Here is a 19049-nt window from a genome sequence, read left to right on the forward strand (position 1 = left end):
GGGAGGAGGCAAGATGCAGAAATCATACGCAGCAGATTTTAAAAGCAAATCCCAAATCGGTGATTTGATCCCAAATCAAAGTACTGAGATGACATATTGAATTGATATACCCACCTCTTCCCCGAAGGATTTTCCACGTAGAAGTATCTGTGAAGGTGACAAGCATTGTGAGGTGCAGATTGACTAGTTTGGAGTCTTGTAAGATGTCAGGCTGCAATAACAAACATCAGTGTTAACAAATCAAGTTAGTTCTGTGCCAAACTACTGAACTACTAGATGTAGGGAGACAAAATACAGTGAAATTTATTTCTACCTTAAGTTGCTTGAGAAATTCACAGCAAAACCACAAAATATCTTTGATCTGCTTGATCCACAAGAGTGTGAGATCCTTAGAGAGTGCCAGTGACACATACCACACCTGAAGATTGCAGGAAACAGATGTGAGACACGATAGCTATTTGTGCTACCGGCTGGCAAATTACTAGGAAGCTTTGTAAAAAAATGATCTCAGCGCACCGCTCATCCCAGCAGTTATTTCTCTCCCCAGAATTGCCTTGATCAAAGCATACAAACTGCCTTTAACCTTTTATAGCTATTCACAGACTACAAATTTCAGAGGGGTACAGAGGAACTTGTCTAAGCATTCCCCATGGAATCGCAGCAATGCTTGGGGGCTTTCAGAAGCTAAATAATTCAAAAATCACTAACCTAACTCCCCACAAATAGAATGAAGGGGGGGAGGGGGAAATCCTACTGACCTTGGGTTCATTCTCAACATCCATACTATTAAGAATACAACGGCACAGCTTTTCAAATCTCTGAGGAAAAAAAAAAAAGAGTGTCATATCAGTTCTAATTACATTTAAGAGTTACTTGGGAAAAGCATTACGAACGGCTCAGAAGAGAGTGCAAGAAGCAAGGTACCTCTGTTTCAGAACAAATGCTCCAAACACATTTTCCCCATGGACTGTGCCAGCAGCTCCTTCTCTGAGAGCACATCTACATTTCATGCTACAGCTCTGCAGAAGAGCTCTCACCTGGAACACAGTTCTCATCAACAGTAGGAATTTCTCAGCCTTCCCAGCTAAACTGCCTCCCTTGACAGCATGGCCTGAAGCCAGGAAAAGGACTCTCTTATTGGTGTTCCATTCTTCTAGCTGGCTATCACGGCTCTCAGCTGAACTTGGGCTCATATCCAGAACTCCTTAATTCCTATCTCAGTCCAGTTATATTTACTGCATGCTCACAAGTTACAAAGCCTTTTTGAGCTACAGAATTCTGCTGGCATCTCTGTCCTAACAGGAGTACTCTCCAGAAATGAGCACAGTCTATTACTTGGCCTAGCAAGGGACTGACTTGCTGCTGGAATGGGAAGGAGAAGAGGAAGTAGCATCTCAGTGATGCACTTAGTTACTGTAATGCAGAACTTCAAATGGATGCCAGGCAAGCCTGTATGCAATGTACACATCTATTTTTCATGCAGTAACAACAGATGAAAGCATTTGTTGTACTCATACCTTCCTCAAAGAAAGAGATATTAGCTGAGACAGAGATTAAAAGAAAAAAACAGTGAACCAAATACCCATTTCCTCTGCCAAACCAAACTCCAACTGCTCCTGCAATTTAAATATGGCCTTTCATTTTCCAATTGTTTTACCTATAATTAGCTCTAACATGTCCCTGGGGCAAATACCATCTTCTCACAGAAGAGACATTACAGCAAAGAGCTCTACCCTGAAACCATGAATTCAGGGTACAGTCAGAAAAGCAGCTGTAGTATAAACAGCTCTCATCCTTTCCCTACACCCTGCCAGGACAGTTCTGTGAGCTTGCCACAATGTACCCGAGTGTGGTGCTGATGCAACTCACAAAAACATGAACTGTTGAATTACCAAAGTTGGTACGACCACCAGGGAAAACATATGTCAAACTAAGCCCTGAACGGAGAACTGCTAGGAAAAATTCAAGGGTTCTTTGATTTGAACCCTACAGTCCTTTCCAAGAAGCACTGAGAGACAGATCAAATTTCCGAAGCCAAAACGTATTGCAGGAGCCTATATGGTCACTAGTCAACAATTAAACACATTTAAGATGCTAAACGTGTAATCCAAAGAAGGAAACCATTTCAGAGGAACAATCTTACCTCTTTGTCCTCTTTAACATTAAATACAAACAGCAGTTTCCTAGCAATTCTGAAGACAGAAAGAGCACTTCTTTTATTTGAGCCAGATTCATTTGCCTCAAAGAAATCCTCAACTTCTCTCCTAGGAAAGTGAGGAAAATTAACACTGGAAGTTCAAAGTCAAGAATACCTCTCCAGATAAAAGGAGCAAAGCATGGAGGGTAGAATTTCACACACCTTATCTCCCTCTGCAGGCGGCATCGACAGAGAAATCTCCTGATCAAAGCTTGGATCTGAATGGCGGCTCGCTCTCTCTCTTTGAGCTCTCTCCGCTCCTCCCGAGCCTGGCGTGCTTTATCAAGGAACTGGGCTTTCGATGACTGACTTGCACTGAACATTTTTACAACCTACCAAGAGATAGTTTAAGGAAAAAAAGAAACATTGCAGTAAACATCTGAGGAACTGAGAGCGAAGAGGACACAGTACACAGTCAAGGGCAATTCCTCAAAGTACTTCTGCACTAGCCGACTCGATCACCTGCATCCAAAATTTAAACAGGGGAAGTAGAATACCCCACAACACAGAAGAAATGCCTGCACAACACATGGGAAAGGCCAACACAACTTGGCAAAGGGACAGTGATGAGAAAATATAAAAATCCGTATCAAAACCATTCCATCAAACAGTTTGCAACCTACTAAATTTTAAGAGCAAAAAACCAGTGTCCTGTCATTGTGTCCTACTCCCTGTATCTCAGCCTCCCCTTCCCAGTCTGTTACCTGTAATGCTGACATACAAGAAAACGAAAATAACTGAGAACAATACTATATGTAAGTAGAGGATGGAAAGGGCACGAAGGACACTTAGAAACTATTGTATTGCCACTTATCGAGATGAAATGTATAGTCTCGGCAATACCTTCATAAATACTGACAATAAACTCACCTGAGAGTTTGCTTCCCCCAAAGAAGCGGCTTCTAATCATCGGCACCCAGGCACGATCCGCCTCCACCGGCTTCCCTCAGCTCTTGCTGGTAAGTACCTCACCTGCAGGAGGTTCGGAGATTTACTTTTTAGCTTTGCAGTTCGAGGCCCATTCGGCCGAACCTACCTCTGACTGCCCCCCCCAGGGAAGGATAAAGCCAGAGAAGTTTCAGGAGAGGCGGCAGCAGCGGTTAGGCGCGATCACAGGCGCAGGCAGCTCCCGACGCTTCAAAGCGGGGACGAAGCGGTGCAAGGCGCGGCGGAGGCGAGGGAAGCGGCCCCGGCGCAGCCAGGCCGCAGCGAGCTCGCCCCCCGGCCCCGGAGCGGGGCGGGCCCCGGCACTGCCCTCCTCTCCTCCCCGCGGGCCCCCCAGCCCCGCATGCCGGCTGCGCGGCCCCCAAGCGCCCGCCCCTCACAGCCACCTGCGCCGGCGGCGGCCGCGCCGCCAGGCCCCGGCCCCGGCCCCGGCCCCGGCCCCGGCCCCGGCCCCCGCGCCGTGCCGCGCGCCCCGCGCTCCGGGCCGCCACCCGCCCTCCCGCTGCCGTTCCGCCTGCCCACCGGCCCCGCGCCGGCCGCAGCCCGCGGCCCGCCCGCTGCCCGGGCCGGCACCGACGAAAGGGCGGGGAGAGGAGGGGAGGGGAGGGGGAACGCGGGATCGCGCGGCGCCGGCGCGAGCGAGCGGGGACATCGGAAGGGTTTCGGGGGAGCACCAGGGAAGGGGCGGCGGAGGCGGGCCGGAAGTGATGTACAGGGGGCCGGAAGCTCCCCCCCTCCCCGGCGCTTCCGCTCGGTCGGCCGTGGGGCTCCGCAGGGCTTTTCATGGTGAGGCGGCGGCGGCGGGGGGCCGCGGGGGAGCGGGGGGCCCGCGGAGCCGGCTCCGGGCTGTGCTGCGCGGCTAGGCCCGGGGCCGGGGGGCGCTGGGGGGCGCGGGACCCCGCTGCCCGCGGTGTGAGGGCGCTGGCTCTAGGGCGTGGTGGGGCCGGGGGGGGATCTGGGCCCTGGGGGCGCGGGTGGTGGGAGGCAGGGCAGGCTGCGGGGTCTGGGGCGAGCCAGGCCCCGGGCATGGGGCGCTTAGAGCGTGGCGGGGTGTACCGGCTTTGAGGGGATCCGGCTCCCCGAGGCTGGAGTCCCCCGGGACTGATTTTTGGGTGTTCTGGGTGTTTTCGGGGAGAATCCTGCCCCCCTTCCGCCCCAGTTGTGCTTTGGGAGTGCTGGCACATTGCTCAGTGGTGGGGCGGTTCTGGGAGAGCAGCTCTGGGGCTCCCCGGGGGATGAGGCCACACAGGTGATGAGGTGCTGGGCTGGTCCTGGTGATTCGCATCACGCTGCAGCTCAGGTGCCTCTCTGGGGCCCAGTGCAGCCCGTGGCTGAGCAGTGAGGGCGTTCAGCTGCCTGCTGGCAGCTGGAGCCTGGGGCTGGGGCTGACACCTGTGTGCTCCCGGCAGCCGTGGGCAGGCTCTGTGGTCGGAGTAACATCCCCTGTGGCCACCTCTGCCCATCCCGCTTTCTCACTCCTTGAAATGCAGTATCGGCGTGTAACTACAGCTCTGTTCAGATTTGCTGTAATAGTTTTGCTTTCGGTGACAGCAGATCAAAGATTGTTTGACACAGTAATCAGCCAGTGTACTCTGAAAGTTGTAGGACGTGGATCTCCTTGAGATGGCTGGGCTTTAATCTTCACATCCTGTCATGTTCTGTGACAACACAGTTAACCACAAAGGAGCCTTCTGATGGAGGACTGATCATTTGCGGTTCCCAGAGCGTTCGCACTGCTGGACTGATTTGTTCTCTCTACAAATGTGTGACCTTGTTAGCTGACTTGAATCAACTCTGTCTCAGGGCTCCAAGCAGAGGTAGTGAGCGATTCTGGACATCAGGTTTTGGTGCGCTGAGAAATCTGGAAGTGCGGGAAAGAGAGCAGGAAGGTCCCATATGCCTTTGGCAGAGCCACATTTGCTCTAAGAAAAAGCTTTTCAAGAAAATCCATAGATAGTTTATGTTTAAACACACAGAAAGTTTCTTGAATCATTTGCCTTCTGTATTAGGGAATTGCCCAGTGACATACCAGATTACAGATGAAGTAAGAATGTAGGCTTTATAAGTTCTGAAAGAGGCAAACACAGCTTCTCTTTTATCTGACATGGGAAAGTCCTGATTTTCACAGTGTAAAATATTGCCCAGCATTCTCAAAGTTCCTCACCGACCGAGTTAATATACATTCTTTAGCTGGTTTGTCTCACCATCAAAAAGAAGACAAAGTAAAATGATGAAAACAATTGAGAACTTTTCAGAGAAGGAGAGAAGAAGTGAGGCTGTTAATCCCAAGCAGGGGAGGCCAAACAGGGCACTGTGTGGATGTGTTCAGATCTGCTGAAACCACTGTAGCTAGCTGTACTGGATGCTGGACAAGGCGTTTGGGAGAATGGAGATGTTTCATGTATTGACACTAAAGCTCACAAAGTTGTGAGCTCCTTCCAGGAGCTGAAGAAGAACACAGTGCTATTACTTGTGTGTAAAATAATCTGAGAAGTTAACATGAAGTTTAGCGTCATGTAGTGGTACCAGTCTAACTGGTGGTTCCTTGTTTGCAGGAAGAGATGTCAGGAGAAAGCGTGGTGAGCTCGGCGGTGCCAGCGGCTGCGACTCGCACCACTTCTTTCAAAGGGACCAGTCCAAGCTCCAAGTATGTGAAGCTGAACATAGGTGGTGCTCTCTACTACACCACCATGCAGACCCTAACCAAGCAGGACACCATGCTCAAGGCCATGTTTAGTGGCCGGATGGAGGTCCTCACTGACAGTGAAGGTAAGGGGTGCTCCCTGCGTTCCTCGCACCGACTTGCCTTCATCTGCAAGGATGTGAGGTTGGGAATGAGTTGGAGAAAAATCTGGGGAATAAACAGGAGGAACACGTGATGGTTGTTCCAGATACTTCTGCATTTTATTACTGTTTCAACTGCTATCTTATACAACTGAGAAACCATGTGGAACAAAAGACATGTATCTTTTGACAAGAGGATAATATGAAATCCACAGGTCCTTGTCAGTGCCAGACAGAACAGGCTATCTTTTTCTTTTGAAATATTAATTCTAAAATTCTTAAGTTTATGCAAAATGGTTAAGATAATCGTTAAGAAACTATGAGCCAGAATGTGCTTGTTTATTTTGAAGTTCAGAGGGCAGTTCCCTTGTCCTGTTTCCTTAACTGACATATAAATAGAAAATTTACTTTGAGGACTGTAGGACTTTTTGAGTTAAAAGCTAATCTTTGAAATGTAAGTTTGTTTTCTTGTGAGAGTATTGACTGTTGGATTCCCTAAAACAAAAACAGTTGTGAAAATTTGTTATAAGAATTACTGGCAGCACGTGGAGCTCTCTAGTTAAAAGTGTCTGGAAAGACAGAATCTACAATATGTCAGATTACCATCTCCTCAAGGAACTGTGCTCAAATACTTTGCTTCCTTATGAAATACATTGTCTTTCTCTTCTGCTGTGATTCCTCAAAACATTAGCTATACTATTAATCTAAACTGCAAAAATGTATTTATATGATGGCTGTTTACAACTTTGAAAGTAATTTTATATTGGCATTCTCATATAATGGGAGTGTCACAGACCTTGATTCAAAACACAAGTTTCCATTTATGTGCTGGCATTTTGCCCATAACTGTTAATTGTGAACTTTGTTACATTGTCTTTAACAATAGTTACTATGCTAATCATCGTAAAGGTCCAAAACACCTTTCTAGCAATTAATCAATTATTTGAAATTACTGTTTGAACTTGCTAAAAGCATAGAAGTTGTACTACTTGGTTGATTCATTGGACCTGGTTTTGAATGCTTTAGCATGTATTCAGCCTGTATTTAGGGGTCATGCAGAACAAATGATGGATTTAGTAGGCTTTTGTGATGAGCTTTCTTTAGCTAGGAGGAAATGAATTTGAAGAAAAAATTGAAAAAAAATACAACCCAGTTTGCCATCTGAATATTCCTTTTTTATCTAGAACTGTGTATATTTAAGCTGGGGAGGGGGGAGTTTCATTGTTCCATTCTGTTATACGATGGCTTTTGCAAGCTTTCAGCCACTGCGTAGCATTACCCCTAGAGCTGCGGTTTTTTGAACTCCAGATCAAAAGGCCCATGAGCTACTTGTGAGAGGTCTGTGAAGGTTATGTAGAGAAGCCTGTCTGTGGGTCAAACTGAAAAACTGCTGTCAAATGGGAAACAGCTCCTGCCCTGGGAAGAATGGACAAGTGGAAACCTGTGAACTAGTGCACTGAGGGACCTCTCTCCTTGCTGCTAAACTTTGGGCAATTCCAGGGAGACACAGCTTTCTCCCATTTCTACTTGGAACTGCTCTATATCTTACAAAATTTGGTAATTCAATGCTTCCCTGCTCCTTCATTTTGGAACTTAATTGGAAGTTCCAAGTTAGAAACAGTCCCTGCATGGTCTCAGCACTTTCTTTGGGCTTCTTGGGCAGATAGTGTAGGAGTGCTGTTACACTGTGTTCCTAAAGCACGGAATTTACTGCTCTGCTAAGTACAGGTACTTCTGCCTGGAGAGCAGCTGTCAACATTACTGCTAATATGAGGCTAACTGGAATTTAATTCATTAAAATATCATGCTTGAGATGTATGATCACAAGCTTATTTTGCCGTGAATCCCACTATGTCTGCATGTGATTATTCCATTTAGCCAGTTTATGTTTTAATAGGAATTTGATGCTTCCTGTATGTTGTAAGTGAGACACTCCCATTGCAGTAGTTCTTGTTTTATCTCCTGCGCCCTGGCATGTTGCTGGAAGCTGGGACAATAACATCATAGCTGTTAAAGGAAACTCTTTTTATCTGAAATTCTTCAAAATGCTGTTAGTTGGTTCCACCCAATATCTGGCACAAAACAAATTGTTTCTAAGGAAGAGCAGCCAAACTTGTGGCGAAACTGGAAAGAGCAAAGTTTCTAAACAATCTGTGGAATGTTTCACACTGAGTTTCCTCCTCTTTGGTTAGATGTATTCTTTTGACCCCAGTGCCATCTCCCAAATTCTTTCTCAACAACTTAACAACTATAACATGCTGCTACTTGGGGCTATAGAAGAAATAGCTAGACTTCTCTGGTGGTAGATAGCAGATGATGATTTTCAGCTTAGATGCTGTTTGTGAATTGTAACAAGTCTGCACATTATGAAAATTTTATCTCATTTTAATAGGAAGGTGGAAGAATGCAAATTTTTCGGGTCCCTCGGTCTATTTCCAGACTTCCCTTTCTGTAAAGTGCTTTTTTTCCCCCTTTCTCTCCACTGCTCTTAAACAGTTGATCAAGGTGTGTGCTTTTTGGTTTGTTGCTAGTAAGACCAGAGCGTCGGGTAACCTTCAGTGCCAGGATAATGCTCTGTTAAGACCTGGTCAGAAAATGTAGTCTGTTTTGGTTGCAGTGTTTGGGCACTGTTCTGTGACTTCTTGCAAAACAGAAGATTAATTTCCTAAAAATCTAATATGTGTGCATATAGTTCAAGGATTATGTATTCCTGCCTCAGTAAATGGATTGCAAATCATTTTTAGAATACTACAGTTAAAAAAAGACTTTAAAAGACAGTAGCTGAAACCCAGTTCTTAGGCTCTGCAGCACCATAACTAAGTGGCTGCAGGGTCCCTTTCCTGTGAGTCATCTCCTTGGCTGTATAGTTAGGCTGTTTGGTTAAAACAGAAGGTTTTTTGAAAGCTGCCTTAGCAGCTACTTGTATTTTGTAATACAGCTCAAGATATTTTCTCCTCCCCCACCTCCACCTGAAAGAGAGCAATTCTGCTTTGGTTTCACCATCTGTAAACATGAAGTTGCAGCAGATTTTTACAGCCTACAGAGGGAATCACAGCAGAGAAGAAAACAAAGGAGTTTGGTGACCATAATTCTGCCCTCCGCTTCCCTATGTGTCTGGGGTGCTCTAATAAACTTTGTCAATGTTTGCATGTGAGGGATTTGGGCGTTCTTGTTTCGTATAGTATCCTGTGCTGCTTCATCTTGTTAAAATGGGAGAGCTTGCTTTAAATACCTCTGCATTGAGAAGTTAGCTTTTTTTCCATGCTCTGGTTGGATAAGTATATTGTGTTCATTAGCTTGTATCAATCTTTTGCTCTTTGATTTTTCTGTCTCTAGTTTCCCTGCCTCCAGCTTTCTAGTTTGTTGTTAGAATCTCTGCAAATTATAAATGTGAACACATATTGTATTTTGTGTAGACGGAAGCGTAATGAGGGAGATGGAAAGCCTGTAGTAAACTGCTGGAGAACATATCACTTCAATGGAACAGCGTGAAAGGGCTGTTAGCTTTCCAAATTTAACCAAATATTCAGATTTTATTAGTATTTCCATTCATGCAGAACGTACAGGGTCTGCTTTAACCTACTTTCCTTATTTGTTCAAAATATGACTCCTTCCCCACAAGCGTTTCCTCACTGCATTCCTGAGTTGCAGCCTGTAAGATTGGCCTTCTGTTCGTTTATGGAAACTTGAGCTTGGACGTTGCGTAATATTTTTTCATGGTCCAGCTTGATTCAGGCAGCAGACTGGCAGCAAGAGGTGATGGATAGATCCTTTGGTCACCAGCTAACTGCGTAGCATTTTGTTATAGCTCTATTTTCTTTTCTTTCCACTATTCTCAGTAAATAGCAGTGCTGGTGAGCTCCAGGGCAGGGGCTGTACATTACATTCTGCTTATGCATCCTGTTGCATCATGTTTTTTAGCAGTTTTAGACATTCTGCTAATAACCAGTTCTACCAAATAATGGTCTTTGGGACTATGGAGACTGAAACAGGATTTGCAACCACACTGCTGAAATCTGTTTTCTTCCTCTTTCCAACCTTTTTGCACATCTGCTGGAGATGGTGGATCATAGTGGCTCCCAACACTGTTCAGGTGTAAGACTCCTCAGCTGGTCAAGTCTGGTTTGCTCTAGTGCGGTGTCTTCACGTTAGCTATAAGAAATAGCCGTACGTGAATGTAACAGGCCCTGGGATAGAAGACAAGAAAATAATGTGGCAGGGATTCTAGAAGCAGAGGAGGAACTGGTTTGAGAGTGAGAAGAAGTGTTTGTTCCTCTGTTTCAGTTCATCATTTGTGAATAATTAGGGAACTCTGAAAAACCAAATGAGCTTCCTACCTTTCTGCCACATATGCATTTGAAGAAATACAGATGGCACATTCCCTGTGCAGGTACAGCTTTCTGCCAGCTCAAGCAAAAAATCGGGGTTAGTTTGTGTTAGCAGGAACCTGTTGATACAGCAGTCCCAGGCACCTAAAATCCTGAGACACTGCTCTTTGGGACACTCCAGCCTGACACACAGCGCTAATATTTTCCCAGATGGTTTCTCACTGGGAACTGGAGGAAGCCAAGGTGAAGTGTTTTCCTCCTCTGCTTCTGCTGTATTGTGGTCTTCTTTCCCTAGGCTGGATTCTGATCGACCGCTGTGGGAAACATTTTGGGACGATACTGAACTACCTGCGTGATGGAGCTGTGCCACTCCCTGAGAGTCGCAGAGAGATAGAAGAGTTGTTGGCTGAAGCCAAGTACTATCTGGTCCAGGGGCTGGTGGACGAGTGCCAGGCAGCCTTGCAGGTAGGTTGCAGAGCTGAGGAGGAGCCCAATTACCCCCAGCACAAGGAAAGGCCAAGATGAGGAACTTGTTCTGGTTGGGAAACAAACAGTGGGCAGAGCTTCACTGTACACAGCAAGATTTTCTGCTGGTTTTCACTGGGTGCTGTTTTGAGGCTGGATGGTGGGCAGGAGTTGAAGTACTTCATGTCATTGATCTGCTGGAGTTTAGTCACATCCAGAAAATCACATCTAGAAAACCATACCAAGTTGTTATCAGCAGGCAGTGCCACCCAGTTACTGTGAAGGAAGAACTCAGTTTCCCTCCACTTGCTGCTGTGCAGGGAGCAGAAGCCTGGATCCTCCATGGTGTTCTCTATGATTGTTCAGGGTCTCGTATGGTAAAATGACCCTGGGTTTTTCGTCCTCAGTGCAAACTCTTGTCATATTTAAATACAGATATAATATTCAGTCCCTGGGTTTCAGAGAGAACACATATGAGCAGCTTGAACTGTCCCAGGGGGATGCTGCCTGGCAGCTGGAGTGCCAGCCTGGCACAGGACACAGACCAGAAATGGCCTCCGACTGCAGCGTGAGGATGGACACTGAACTTGTGTCACTTGAGCTGTAGCACAGAATATGCAGGACCTTCACAGTTAATATGGATGGTGTCCTAAGGTCCTTTTACATTCAGCTGTTGTTTAATTATTGTTTCAGCAGAACAAAGATGCATATGAACCATTTTGTAAGGTACCAGTGATCACTTCTTCCAAGGAAGAGCAAAAGCTTATAGCCACTTCTAATAAGGTAAGAAAGGTCAGACTGTGCTCTGTCTGGGCTGAATGTTGGCCTCTTGTCCTGAAAGTTGCATGGGACCTTGACCAAATAGTCTTTAGAAGGTTGTCCTTAGTTTTTGATAATGGACTTATCCTAAAATGCATGTGCTTTAACTGCTGTAAATGTACAATGTTGAAAACCTACAGCAGACTAAACATTTCTGCTGAATTAATAGTCAAATACTGCTCAGGATGGGCCTATCTATGTCTTTCTCCACTTTACATATTAAAATAGAAGGCATAGGCAGTAGCAGGCTGATCGGGCAAATCATCAGGGCTATCAGATCTTTCATTTATTTGTCCACACTCATTAGTAATGACAAATACTTACTTTAGATAAAGTGAATTAATGACTCTTATTCCTGGAAGCTTGCTAGTTGCAGTGGGTGGAGGGGTGGAGGCTGGTGGTAATGATTAGCCTTGGCAAAAAGACAGAGGGAAGATAAGAATGAATTATGATCTAGTCACAGAAGAGATTAGAAGGGATTGCTGCTCCATTGCCAACCGGTGCATGACAGTTTTGCAACAACAACAACAAAATCCCACTTGGCTTAGGCCTGATGGTGTCACTTCATGTTGCAGCTCCTCTACTGTATGGTCTTGGGACTGAGCTGAGATTCCAGCTCTTTCTGCACTGCCTGTAACTGATCTGCTTTGTTTTTTACAGCCAGCAGTGAAGTTGCTATATAACAGAAGCAACAACAAATATTCATATACCAGGTAAATAACTTAAACTAGACTTCTTTGAGGATGTTTATAAACTAAAGTCCGTGATAAGCCTTTGCTTTTTCTTCAGTCAGAAGAAATGGCAGATTGGTGCTAGCATGCACCATTTTTTTTCCCAGTTAATTTCAAAATTGAGTCAAAAAGGAGCCTAATGTCATCAATAGAAGTCTAAGTATGTGCTGTTTCTATGACAGAAAGGTTCCTGTAGTGCTTAGGTGCAGCTGGCAGAGGCTGCTGACCGACTGCTGGCCTGCATTCCCCACGGGCTATAGTACATGAGTTGAATACAGGAAGCCTTCCATGGTGCAGTGTTTTCAGTATGTGGTAAAATTATTAGGTCTGGGTCCTTATCCTCTTTTTTGCTAAGTTGGTAGAAAAGTTGTGTGGCATAATGCTGTCACCCTCCAGCTGATGCTAAACTTGAGCAGAAGAAATGATTTAATTTGGGTGATAGGCTTTTGTACACATATGCAATGCCCTCGGACAGTATGCACAGTCCTGTTGATGTCATGTTACTGCTTCTTCGGCAGCAGGGTATCCTGCTTGTACTAGTCACTTGAGTTACCACTGCAGTCCTGGATATCAACTCTAAACCCTACCTTGATAGAGACGCAGTAAGTCAAAGGAAACTGGGCATAAGGGCCTCTAAATGCTTACTGTCTGAATCTCCCTTCTTTTCTGTGTGCTGTCTTCATTACCCTTACATGACTGCTGCTCTCCTTGATCTCTCGCAGTAACTCTGATGACAACATGCTGAAGAACATTGAGCTATTCGATAAGCTGTCCTTGAGGTTTAATGGGAGAGTGCTCTTTATAAAAGACGTGATAGGAGATGAGATCTGCTGCTGGTCTTTTTACGGGCAGGGACGGAAGATTGCTGAAGTCTGTTGCACTTCCATTGTTTATGCTACTGAGAAAAAACAGACAAAGGTACAAGTAAAACCCCTGAATGCTCCCAACAGCAGGTCCAGCTGCCGTCAGGCTGGCCTCCTGACATCTGTTTTGTTTTGAACACTCCCTTCATTGTTCAGCATGTCTGTGGAATAATTGATGCCATTCAAAGCAGGAGCAGCTCAGTGGAGCTGATCCTGTGAGTTCCTTAGGCCAGGCACTGTGAGACTGCAGCACTTAGCACAGGGCAGTTGTGATATTCCAAAATGCAAGTTCATTCCAACTCTGGTCTTTAGACAAATTTGTGTACTTGACCAAGTCTGGTTTGCATTCCCGTGTAAAAACAGTTTGTGAAGAGCAACGGCATTCTTTCCCCATACCTTCTTACCAGAGAGAACTGTCCAAATCTGCCCTGCAGACAGACCAGCTCAGAGAAAACTGGTTGTTGGGCCTCGGGGTTGAAAGCAGATAAAAGAACAAGAGCTTCTGTGCTAGAAAGGATTTGTACAGCCAGAGTGCAATTGGGAAATTAAAAATAAATAGAGAGAGAGGGAGGGAGGGGTATCAGGAGCAAAAAGTGAGGTATCCTGCTGTCTGCAGCGATTGACAGTAGGTGAGGGTGACCTTATTTCTCTTGGGTGGCCAGGTGGAGTTCCCAGAAGCCCGCATTTATGAGGAGACACTGAACATTCTGCTGTACGAGTCCCAGGACGGGCGAGGACCTGACAATGCGCTCTTAGAAGCCACAGGAGGGGCAGCTGGCCGCTCACATCACTTAGATGAAGATGAGGAGCGAGAGCGCATTGAAAGGGTGCGACGAATTCATATCAAACGTCCAGATGACAGGGCACATCTGCATCAGTGAGCTGAGCGACAGCTGCGGACTGCACAGTCCTGTCTGGAAGGCGCTGCCCTCGCCTGATCCACTGTCTACAGTAAATGACCAGGCAGCTTAACTTCTATTCAGCGAAGTCTGTAAATTATGTTTTGTAACAAACTAGAGTATTTGGAGTATTTAAGTGAAGTAGTTTTAGAACAAGAATAAAAAAGGTTATTGGGCATATGATAGATATTGTAAGGTCCTGTTGAGCATCTGGAGAAATGCCCTGAATTTTTAGCACACTCATCTTTGCTATTGTATGGCTAGTGAGGAAGAGGGCTGGTTTCCTTCAGCTTCAGTAATTATCCTGCACTTAAAAAAAAAAAAAAAAAAAAGAAGAAAGGAAAAGAAAGAAAGAGTCAGTCAGCCAGCCACATCATACCTTCCCTCTAGGCACTCACTGACCTTGTCTGTCCCCTCCTGGGCCTTACGGTGTGCGAGAAATGCCATTTTCTAAACAAACCAGAGCTATTGTAGAATTCTCTCTCCTCCAAGCTGGTAGATGATAAGGTTGGTAGCTCCAGAGTACCTCAGTGTGACTTCTGGAAGGACAAATGGCAAGTGCTGGCGAGATTCCTGTAGTGCTTGGGGGCAGAAGGAGCCTGTGCAATGCCAGGCTGCGTTGGTGGATGTGCTCTCAGGGCAGATGGAAGGGAGCACGAGGAACGGTCTGGGCTCAACTTGACAGGCAGGTGGCTGTGTGCTCCCAGCAGCTCCCGGGACCTGCCCTCGAACGGTTCAGTGAAACTCCTGCAGCACTGAACTGTGGAGACCAATCCCTGCTTTATTGGTGCAGTTCATGGGTGGAAGATGTTAAAATTCCTCCAGCAGAAGCAAATTGTAGTTGATTGCTTTTCCTTAAAGGTGGTGTTGCTACCAACTAGTCAGTGCTTAATACCTTTGCTTCACCCTAGATCTCAGTTGGGGCGTTTATTTTCCATCAGATTCTGGATCTGTGAGCTGAGCTTTCTTTACCTATGACAAACATTGTAAGACTTCATCACAGGTTGCTAACACTCCATGCAAGCCTGGTGTAAGTAGGAGGCCAGTGGATGTATTTCAAGTTCTGTAACTGCTACAGGAGCATTGTCTTGCTTTGAGTGAGGGCAGCAAGATCGCTGTGGGGAAGAGGAACAGACAGTGGCACAGAGGGAGTTATTCCTTGTTTGTCTCTATCCTGAGCATATTCCAAATCTCTTCAAGGAAATGGCAGCTGTGTGTGAAAGGGCAGAGCTAAGATGTTGCGTGAAAAACTATATTCTAGTTTTCTAAGAGTACTTTTCTATTATAAATTAATATTTTATCTACCTCCTAGTCTCTTGTTGCCTACTATGGAGTCAAGTAGCAAGATCATGTATTATTCAATGGGATTGGATGCTGAAGGATAATGAGAAGAGCCACAACTGTAATGGTTAATATAACAAATCTTGGGAGGGAGAAAACAGCTGCAGTAGCAAGCCTTAAACTTAAGTCAGGGTGACACCTTGGCAAATACCAAGTTATTTTTGCCCATTATAGAGTTTTTTGAATCTTCATCTGGAATATTTAGGCCTGGCCTTAATGACCAGACATCCCATACAGAGTTGCAACTTCATGTTCCTGTTATTCAGTGAAGTGGTTGGTTGCTTTTGTCAAACTTCCTGCTGCAAAGACTCCTATTCTTGACTCAAAACTAATTATGGTATATTAACACTTTAAATACCAAAGGTGTTGTCAGCATCACCAGCTGTGTTATGCCAGGACTTGTATTTCTAATAGTGGTATACAGTGTATAGCCTGTCTTCAGCAGCTAAAATAAAGCATTAGACCTTTTGTTTGCTCAGTGGTACAATTTTGGAGCATTGTGTGAAACTTTAAAAAAAAAAAAAATTACAGTTAGGTTGAGGACTTCCTTCTAGTGACCAAAGAATCTTCTAGTTAAAGACAGCTGGTGTCTATGTGGCAGATGTGGTCATTGTACCTGTCTACAGTTTTTCTTCAGATACCGATTGATATGTAAGAGCTCAGCAGGAAATGAAGTGTCAGTTATACGGTAGTTTAGTAGCTTGAGCTATGTCCTGACAGTTCTGGGCTTCTATTTTAGCTGTACTGATGTTTGTGTTTGTCACTGATATGACACGTCTTAGGTTTGTGGAAGTTCACAGTGCAGATTGTTGTTGTAAAGGATCCGATGCCTCTCCCTTCTTACAGGGGGAGGCTGAGTGGAAGGCAAGTCCTCTGAATTGCTGTCTCTTCAACACTGTGTGCTTTGACACTTACTTACTGGCATATTAATGGGCTCTCCGTGGGTTTCTGAGAGCCTGTGACTGACCTGCTGTGCTCGGTGTGCTGTACTGTTTAAAGCCATTCAAAGTCCCTTGTCTCAGCCGTCCATCTGTGCTCCTGCAGGATGTTAGAGAATGAAAAGGAAGCACTGTCTGCTTATTGTAGAACACAGTTATAGTCTGGAGAGCAAACCCTGCTTGCTTAAATGCTGTAACAGTGGCTCCGTCCTGTAAGATATGAGTGCTGGACCATCTTTGTCCTCCTGCTCAGCTGGAGATTTAGCTGTGCCAATTTCCCCAGATGGTGCAGAGGAGACTCCAGCAACCCAGCAGTAGTTTTCAAACATCGTCTAGTAGCTCATTGTAGTGTAATAGCAGGTTTGGCTCTAGGAGTTGAAGTGTGTTGACACCAGCACTAAGTACCTGACAGATCACACCTAAATGATTAATTTCTCTGTAAATAGTTTCTTAACTGGCTTCAGCATTTCCTCTTCCAGTTTTTACAAACTTAGTTCTTAAAAGGGGGAGGAAGGGTGATTACCTTTATAGTCTTCATATAGTTGTTTGTAGAAGTATTGTTCATTTTAATAAGTCACTCCAGGAGATTTGAGGCACAGGCTGGATAAATTGGAAATTGTGTTGAATTTATGGACAAAAGCTCTGCCTTAACACACTCCTAATTTAGCCCTCTAATTGCTGTCGTTGTGTAATAGAGATGTACTGTTGTCATGTGTTACAACATCCTTTGCTGAGTGGCCAGTTGCCCTTGGTACAGGTTTGACTGTTCTGTCAAGGGAGACTTAGTGCACAAAACCAGCTCCCATAGCCAGTTAATGCCGTTGCACAACTGCTGTCAGATCTTGAGCCTTTTTACTTTAAATGGTTTTGCCTCTGTGGCTTTTTCGTTGAAGACAGGCTAGTGAACAGCTATCCCAGTCACAAGCAGCTCTTAGCTTATCTAGTACTGTGTGACATTAACAGCGCATTTGATTCATGCATATTACTCTCCAGAACACGCACTAATACTAACAGTATGGCAGAGCAGACTTCACTAAAATCTTACTCACTGAAGTGCTTTTATCCTTTAAAGGGAAGCAGAAAACCTTGCCTCAAGACTGCAGCTTGTGACAGTTAGGGCTGCAGGGCAGGCAGGAGTAATCACCAGCCCCTGGCTTAAAGGTAGGTTGGATGTGTTTACACTCAAGTACATCAGTGTTGCCATAACACCACAGAGCAGCTGCATCTGTATTTTACACGGAGGCCCAGGCAGGTTCTGGGGTCCATGCTGGGCTCCCCCTGCTGCAAGACACTGCCAGTTCAAAGCCATTGTATATGTTTCCAAGCTCTGGTCTTCCCTTTAATGAAAGGGCAGGTAAAATCTTTTTAGTCTTAACAGAATTGCTCCATTTCATGGACAATAGTAGCAAGTTCATCTGTTCTATACAATCATTCCCTACCATTTTATACTTATGCACAAAAAAGCTTATGTGGGATATTAATGTATGGTTTGTGTTTCCAATATGTACTTTTCATTTTTTAATATAATGCAAAATAAATTAGAAATTTCATATTTACATGGGAGTTGCTTTATTACTTGCTTGAAGTTCAGTGCCTATCACACTAGCCTTATGGTCCACAGAGTTAGAAAGTACTTTCAGGAAGGAATATCAGACATTATTCTCCCCCTGGTTATTAGTTTTGTCTTCTAGCCACTGCTTATGACTGATGTGCCAGTGACCTGACTTTTGGGATGCTGCAGGCACCAGGATATAAAGACAGCAAGTCAAGGATCCCCAGGCTGTAGTTTCAGGCTAGCCTAAATAAACTGGAGCAGGAGCCACACAAATTTGCCTCAATGTGAGGCAGAAGAGTAAGCCTTATGAACACAGACTGGCAATACAGCTGCACCTTCCAGGCAGGAGGAAGCAGTGGGAAATTCTTGTCTTCTTCCTACCCCCTCCTCTTGCAGCTGCCATAATAATAACTCCTACTACAGAGCACTCAGCCTCTCAGGAGGGAGCAAAATCTGAGCTCTCTGGAGAGAGATGAAGGTTCTTCAGAAGCAGGAAGAGACTGGCTGGTTCAGAACTGGATTGCAGCAGGTTGGTGCATCTCTCAAAGCTAAGGAATTCTGCTCAGCTTTCACAATGCCAATTCCATTGCCTCAGTCTGACTGCATTGTGCCTAACTGCTGTGCAGGGAAAAGCAAGGACAGTGTTACTCCAAGAGGAAAAATCTCCTTACCCTATATCACAGTACATAACAAAGCTGTGTGCTGAGATTCCCAGACAAGCAGCCTCAAATGCTGATGCACTGACTTGAAGATCAGTGCCAGCCTTATTCTTGCTGTTTAAACACCTCTGCACACTAAAGGACTGACTGCTGGTTTTGAGGATTTTGTTGGTCTGCCCGGGAGAAAAGGTGTTTTCAGACCACAGTTAACATAATTGATCAGCACTTTATGCAATTCTGGTTAGTACACCAACTCAAACTTCAGCTAGAGAAGCTACTTTACTTCTACTGGAATCCTTCCTGACAGGTCTGAGTTCTCAGCTTTAAGGTTACTGTGTGCACAAGGACCAACATTTTACAAGTTGAAACTTCAACATCTGCTTTAAACATTTTCCTGTGACAATGAGCAACTAGCATCAATGCTCACTGGAATGTCATAGCAACATAATGGAATCTACTTAGCTACAGTTGAACAGTTTTAAGCTATTAAAAAAAGAACCTAAAAGATGCAAGCAAACTCTCAAA

The 19049-nt window shown here is 45.1% G+C and overlaps 2 protein-coding genes across 9 annotated transcripts in view; one reads left to right on the forward strand and one right to left on the reverse strand.

The window, feature by feature from the left end:
* Window positions 1-3748, reverse strand: part of UBE3B (ubiquitin protein ligase E3B) — a 35569-nt gene extending 31821 nt beyond the window's left edge. For 3 of the 6 annotated variants that reach the window (XR_009960161.1, XR_009960160.1, XM_062590045.1), the window contains exons 1-7: window positions 3665-3748; window positions 3068-3169; window positions 2360-2529; window positions 2144-2264; window positions 759-818; window positions 314-418; window positions 115-211 (exon numbers count right to left, since the gene is read on the reverse strand). Coding sequence is in view for 4 of the 6 variants with exons in the window: in XM_062590045.1 (XP_062446029.1) it covers window positions 115-211; window positions 314-418; window positions 759-818; window positions 2144-2264; window positions 2360-2520 (544 nt within the window). In the remaining 2 variants the exon portion in view is untranslated. Of the gene's footprint in view, window positions 1-114; window positions 212-313; window positions 419-758; window positions 819-924; window positions 1000-2143; window positions 2265-2359; window positions 2530-3067; window positions 3422-3528; window positions 3581-3664 lie in introns of those variants that run through there. The other 3 variants (XM_062590046.1, XM_062590047.1, XM_062590048.1) reach the window with 3 other exon arrangements.
* A 113-nt stretch (window positions 3749-3861) lies between these two features.
* Window positions 3862-17866, forward strand: KCTD10 (potassium channel tetramerization domain containing 10). 3 transcript variants are annotated; one of them, XM_062590170.1, is made up of 7 exons: window positions 3862-3928; window positions 5698-5911; window positions 10550-10719; window positions 11413-11502; window positions 12199-12251; window positions 12992-13187; window positions 13795-17866. In XM_062590170.1, the coding sequence occupies exons 1-7, from the start codon at window positions 3926-3928 to the stop codon at window positions 14011-14013; spliced, it is 945 nt and encodes a 314-aa protein (XP_062446154.1). In that variant the 5' UTR covers window positions 3862-3925; the 3' UTR covers window positions 14014-17866. The 3 variants fall into 3 exon arrangements, with proteins under 3 accessions (XP_062446154.1, XP_062446155.1, XP_062446156.1); XM_062590171.1 differs by having other exon boundaries at window positions 11416-11502; XM_062590172.1 differs by lacking the exon at window positions 3862-3928 and adding an exon at window positions 4795-4959.
* Window positions 17867-19049: the final 1183 nt, after the last annotated feature.

The sequence above is a fragment of the Rhea pennata genome, chromosome 17, assembly GCF_028389875.1.
Source record: "Rhea pennata isolate bPtePen1 chromosome 17, bPtePen1.pri, whole genome shotgun sequence".
Lineage (NCBI taxonomy): Eukaryota > Metazoa > Chordata > Aves > Rheiformes > Rheidae > Rhea > Rhea pennata.

What these genes read in the sequence shown, in the direction of transcription:
- KCTD10 (XM_062590170.1), top strand. An exon ending in GGTCCTCACTGACAGTGAAG is followed by an intron (nt 5,912 to 10,549) that starts GTAAGGGGTGCT and finishes TTCTTTCCCTAG; the next exon opens with GCTGGATTCTGATCGACCGC. An exon ending in AGTGCCAGGCAGCCTTGCAG is followed by an intron (nt 10,720 to 11,412) that starts GTAGGTTGCAGA and finishes TTATTGTTTCAG; the next exon opens with CAGAACAAAGATGCATATGA.